Raw genomic sequence first — 6,000 nt, 5'->3', positions numbered from 1 at the left:
ATGTTAGTGTGTTAAAAATTTCACTGTAAAGATTTTCATAGCTGAATTTTTCTTAATAGAGAATAAGAATTTCAATCTTTTTCAAGTCCATCTGCTTTTTCCCTCCTTTCAATGAAATTGTTTTCTAAAGTAACAAACAATATTCCTAAAATATAAATATTTTCAGAAAAAAAAAGAGCAGCAGGAGCCATGCAAGTTGTATAAAGGAATACAGCTCCCTCTACATAATATAATATTTTGGACAGCAACACAAATAGGGAAAAATTAGTTTTCTTTTCTGTTTTTCCAAGAAGCGCTGTCTTCATAGTGTGTTCGGTTTTCTGAGAGGCATCACAGGTCATAAATTCTGGTTTGCCCTGGGCAAACCACTTGGTCCCAACATGAAATATGACAATCAATTTGACATTAAAGAGGCACATGGGAACATTCAGTGGACTGGGAAATAACTATTCGTAATATAACTACAAATAGGAATGTCTTATTATTACACAAGCAGGAAGAATTACTAGTATTTTTAGAGGGTATTGGTGAGCAGTCAAAAGACTTGGCAACTGACCTACAAGTTTTAAAAGTTTTAAATGATCAAATATTCTCATCAAATACAATCCCACTCAATAAAGATCTTTGTTTTTAAATGTTTTTGCTAAAGGCATGAATTAGCATTTGCTCCCCTGTAGGTACCCCACTGTTGTTTGTACAGAAAAAGCATGTGCCTGTCTTATACACGTGCACATACAAATACACACCCACAAAGGAGGAAAACGAGTGCTAATAACCTAAACATTCTCCAGGTGACCACACTGTCAGAACGTTAGTTTTCTTCTAACGGAGTAGAAAACAGGGCGTTTTGCTTTACTTTTCAATCGTGGAGTCAGGGGGATATGAGGCAGGACACAGGAGGAAGATGATGGGTGTATATCATGCAACACAGATACAGTAGCTATAGAACCGCCCTTTCGAGGGCTGATCTATTGGCCTGACAGTGACACACACTTTGTTACCATGCAGGGGACACATAGTTCAAACCTCAGTCTTGGTTTTTCATGCCCCAGATCAGAAGAGAAGTGAAAAAACACCATAGACTGTGCCTTCAAATCCAAGGAAGGGAATACATATGTTACAACCATCGTTATTTTTGCTGAAACGTGTGAACACAGTTCTCTGAGAACAAGTCTGGCTCCTTTCTGCAATGACGCTACCATGTCACTGGACCATGTTCAAAGAGGAGAAAAGGTGCTACATCTTGCACAGCAGAAGCAAACAACAGGAGGACAAGACAGGGTTGAAAGGTTGTGTGAATAAAAGAAAAAGACATCCATCAGTAAAATTACCCTATATCTATTGAAGGAAGAATGTGTGAATGGCAACCCCCAAGAGTGAACACCATGATCTCCAAGAGTATCATGTCGCACAAAAGCAACACACAAATGTTTCCAACTAAATTCCTGTCTGTACTTAATTTGCTATGCCCTTGACCTAGAAGTGGCAGACCCATTATCCGGCTAACACCATAACTGCCAAAGTGGCTGTGAACCTCAGTTTCCTGAGGTACGATGGAAGCCACCATTTTTTAGTGACATCTCTGGGTAACCACCAGGTAAGTGCCAGGTAATTCTCACATCGAACCAATTTACACTGGTGACCGAAAGTCAAGAGGTCCTAGGATCTGAAAGGCATCATTCTTGGAAGTTGCCCACTTTACTTTTGCCCCTAATTGAAGAAAATTAACAATAAAAAACTGGATTGCAATTGGGCACACAACACAGATTATAATTCTTTTATTAGCTAAATCACAAATGCTTTGAATAAAAACTTAACTGCAATAACCATTTAAAAGTCAATGATTTACTTTCTCTTATAGATGAGAGTCACTTTTCTTGTTTTCTTCTCTTGAACAGTGAGTGAGTCAAGGTCAGGGTCCTTAAACATAAGTGCATTCCTTTCACATCTTACTACTCTGCAAGTCAGAGTCCATCACTTCAATTCAGTTACTCTGAAAAATTGAGAAATGAACATTTAATGTGTCTATTTTCTATGCATTAACAAGTTGATTTATCTTAAAAATATGGAATTTTTTCAAGTATACAATATCTGAAAATAAAGTATTCAATCTTAAGTTCGCAAAGGTCACAGATATAAGGCAGGCAGATCATTAGTCATTTTCGTGGCAGGAAGGGAAAGGGCAATGCCAAATGAGAGTAAAGATCAACCAAGTCTGATCACTTTCATTTGCTGGGTTAGCTGAGGACAAACCAAGGGATGCTGATTTTGTAAAGCAAAAGATACTGCTCATAGAATACTATTCCATCACATTCACTTTACATCTGTATCATTCATTTAATGCAAGTGAAACAAACATGTGATTAGGTATAAATCAAAGAGGAAACGTTCCCTAGGAGGGTACTTTGAACCTCACTCATGGATGAGGCAGACATACTGTGAGCATCATGCTGTTAGCTGTCAGCTCAACGATCCCACCAGACAGACATTTAAATTTAACCGACAAATTCTGAACAGCTAAATATTAGCAAATTAAGGACATTTCAGAGGTCATTATTGATTTTATGTGCTATTAACAAATAAAAACTGCTATATCTCCCCATACAGTGGTTCAAAAAAAGTCACATCTTAAAGGAAATTAACAATGGAAATGGTACTCAAGGTTTTATACTGGCTTTCTGACCATGGGGAAAAGGGGTTTCATTACTCTAATCAACTAAAGAAGAATTACTCCACAATAGAAAAAAAAAGAAAAACAATTTTTAAAAAAAATAGGACACCAGAATGAAAACATAAGCAAACCATGCCACAATTCCACGCACCAGTTCTTTGTTTAATACCATTTCGTTTATTCCTACTAACTACAATTTTTTTTGGATGGCCGTAGTTAGTATAATAAAACATGCATTTTTGTAATAAAGGCTGTGACACACAGCTACAAAAGTGGGATCATTCTGTGCCTCCTTGTTAAACACAGCCTACACATTGTTTTAAACTTAATCCACAACACACAATTATGTGATTTTACTCTTAGGCAAACATTAATTGTATTCGAGAATATAGACTCTTTAGATAAATGCTGCATTTGTGCAAGAGAGGTGAGCAGGTAGGTCACAGACTTTAAAACAGTAAAATGGAAAGTGAGCTATTTCAAATGATCAAGACATGACAGCAAATACTAAACATATGAAGAAGTTTTTGACAAGGTAAAAACACATTAAAGTGCAAACAGAACTAAATGAATACTTATAGCATTCAATATCTCTGACTTCTTTAACAAATGTGTTTGAAATATTTAATAAAAATTTTAAATTGTTAGCCAGAGTCCACCCCCCCCCCGCCCCCACCCAAAAAGGAAAAAACTGGAGTGACCAAAATTTTTCTCTCTTTTTATTTATTTCTAGAGGCCTGGTGCAAAAATTTGTACATAGGTGTGTCCCTTGGCCTGACTGGCGATTGGGGCCCCCTCGCCCAGTCCCAATCAGGGCTGATTGGGCTGGCAGGCCAGGGAGAAGGTCCACGATTGGTTGGCTGTGGGAGCACACTGACCACCCAACTGGCTTTGGGGAGGGAACTCAGGAGGTTGGCTGGCCGTGGGAGGTTGGCTGTGGAGTGCACTGACCACCAGGTGGCAGCTCCTGCATTGAGCGCCTGCCCCCTGGTGGTCAGTGCACGTGATAGGGACTGGTCGACCGGTTGTTACGTCGACTGGTGGTAACAGTCGCTTAGGCATTTATATATGGAGAGAGAGAGAGAAAGAGAGAGATTTGTAAGGGAGGGCAGGGAAGAGTTGGTATTCGTTTGTTTTTTAACTTTTTTTTTTGTTGATCCCTAGAGAGAGAAAGGGAGAGGGATAGAGAGATGAAACATCAATGAGAGAGAAACATCATGGATCAGCTGCCTCCTGCACTGGGGATCAAGCCTACAACTTGAGCATGTGTGGAACCAGTGACCTCTTGGTTCCTAGGTGGATACTCAACTGCTGAGCCACACCCACTGTGCTCTCTCTCTTCTTTCAAATCCTCTCCCTAAAGGTTAGAACCAAGTTCCTTTATGAAAAAGCAGAGATATTAAGCCCCCATGGTTTAAATGCAACAAAATCACCAACACAAGCACAAAAGGAACTCTGTCAAGATTATAAAGATTTGTGCCAGATTATCTACGTGTCATATAAAAACCATTTACAGTAACTGTCACTGCATCTGAAAGGTGTTTTTTAAAAAGCAGTAGTTTCTTTTTGCTGTGAGCAGTACGACTGGAGATCTGATGGGTGACACCCTACAGCTTTTATATGACTAGTGGCAATTTTAACAGAGTAGATTTAAATTTTGTAAATGAACACATGTAAACCTTTATGCTTTGACAGTGTCCCTTTTATTTAAAACGCCCTATTTCCAAGAAGCAATTTTATTTCTTTTCAATGTCCATATTTTAACCAATCTATAATTGTATGTGCTTTTTATACTCACCATCATTCATCATTCCTTTCGATTCTTTAAATGCTAAGAATTAGTAACAAGCCAAGCAAGCAATTAGAAAGGTTCCACAATTAAAAATCATTTCTAAATAAACAACTAGGTAGTAATATCATGCCAACTATTCCAGAGCTGTCAATACAAATTAATTTTAAGGCATTTGATTACAATGCCTTTCTGTGGATCATACCCACAGCCCCCCACAAATAAAATAATCAGTTGAGAATATAGATCTAGATTTAGGGAGAAAGAAAGTAAAAGAAAGTGTTTTGGTCTCACTCCATGGTAAGAGACTATATCTTCCTAAAATTTATAAATCAGAAATTATAATTGAGGTTCTTCTATACTGGGGGTGCTGCTACAGACTTCATCGTGGCCAGTGTGAGAAAGCAGTAGTCCCCTCGCCCAGTATCACTTGCTAATGCATGCAACTACTTGGGAGACACAGAGCAGTGCATTTTTCTCAGAGGTGAGAACATTACAAAGCAATACTCTTAATTCTTGATTAATAATCAAAAAAGAGAGGTCAAGGAAGAAAAAAAAAAAAACACTGGATTTTTCCCAAGGTAAAGACAAAACTGCTTGGGGGCCGGATAAAATTATGATCTGGTAATAGATCAAGAAAAATATACAAGTTTATAATAATCACATACCATTAAGGGGTTCCTCTACAGCTTTCTGAAAAATATGTAAAACACATTTATAAAAAAATAGAATCTATTTCATGTCCTTCATATTGAAATTTATATACGCTAACATTTAAACTATGTAGTAGACAGTGAATCCTATGGTGTAAAGGAAGGCAATAAAGGTTAAAAAGCAAAGCTTGCCAAGTCTCACTAATACAGCGGTTCTCAACCTGTGGGTCGCAACCCCTCTGGGGGTCAAACGACCCTTTCACAGGGGTCGCCTAAGACCATCGGAAAACACATATATAATTACATATTGTTTTTGTGATTAATCACTATGCTTTAATTATGTTCAATTTGTAACAATGAAATTGGGGGTCACCACAACATGAGGAACTGTATTAAAGGGTCGCGGCATTAGGAAGGTTGAGAACCACTGCACTAATAGTTTAAGAAGTGTCTTATTTTCAACATTCTTTTCCTGTGCAGAATTTCCCACCCCACCTAGTCTCTGTCTATTCAAGAAATCCTAACTTTTTGAAAAAATTATGAAGTCCAAAATACATAGCAACATAATAAATAATACAGTTAAACAAGAGATAAGAGCAAAACAATCATTTGTAAGTCATGCAAAAAAAATGTGTTAGGATTTAGTGGCTGGATAATCTCTAACAGAGGCACAAGAAAAGCTGCTGTGTGTTTGTGACAGTGTAGCTATGGCACCAGTCTTAGAATAAACACCCATGGTAGAGCACCCCTACTCCCCCTTGCCTTTCAGGCATGTCTGTTGAGGCTCATCAGAATTAGCAGCATATGCAATCCCCACTTCCTGCCACACCGGAGTCTCACCTGTGGCATTCCAGGTACAGCTGCCATTAAATCCTTTATGGGAAGAT

The 6,000-nt window shown here is 38.1% G+C and overlaps 1 protein-coding gene across 4 annotated transcripts in view; it reads right to left on the bottom strand.

Annotated features, from left to right (window-relative positions):
• Window positions 1–1,763: 1,763 nt before the first annotated feature.
• Window positions 1,764–6,000, bottom strand: part of LOC308515894 (leukocyte surface antigen CD47-like) — a 55,325-nt gene continuing 51,088 nt past the window's right edge. For 2 of the 4 annotated variants that reach the window (XM_081086554.1, XM_081086558.1), the window contains 3 exons: window positions 5,129–5,153; window positions 4,470–4,502; window positions 1,764–1,993 (listed from right to left, as the gene is read on the bottom strand). In XM_081086554.1, the coding sequence (XP_080942680.1) occupies window positions 1,989–1,993; window positions 4,470–4,502; window positions 5,129–5,153 (63 nt within the window). In that variant the 3' untranslated portion in view covers window positions 1,764–1,988. The remainder of the gene's footprint in view (window positions 1,994–4,469; window positions 4,503–5,128; window positions 5,154–6,000) is intronic. The other 2 variants (XM_081086555.1, XM_081086556.1) reach the window with 2 other exon arrangements.

The sequence above is a fragment of the Myotis nattereri genome (genome assembly GCF_964212035.1).
Source record: "Myotis nattereri genome assembly, chromosome: 3".
NCBI lineage: Eukaryota > Metazoa > Chordata > Mammalia > Chiroptera > Vespertilionidae > Myotis > Myotis nattereri.
This window is presented reverse-complemented; position numbering and strand designations above follow the sequence as displayed.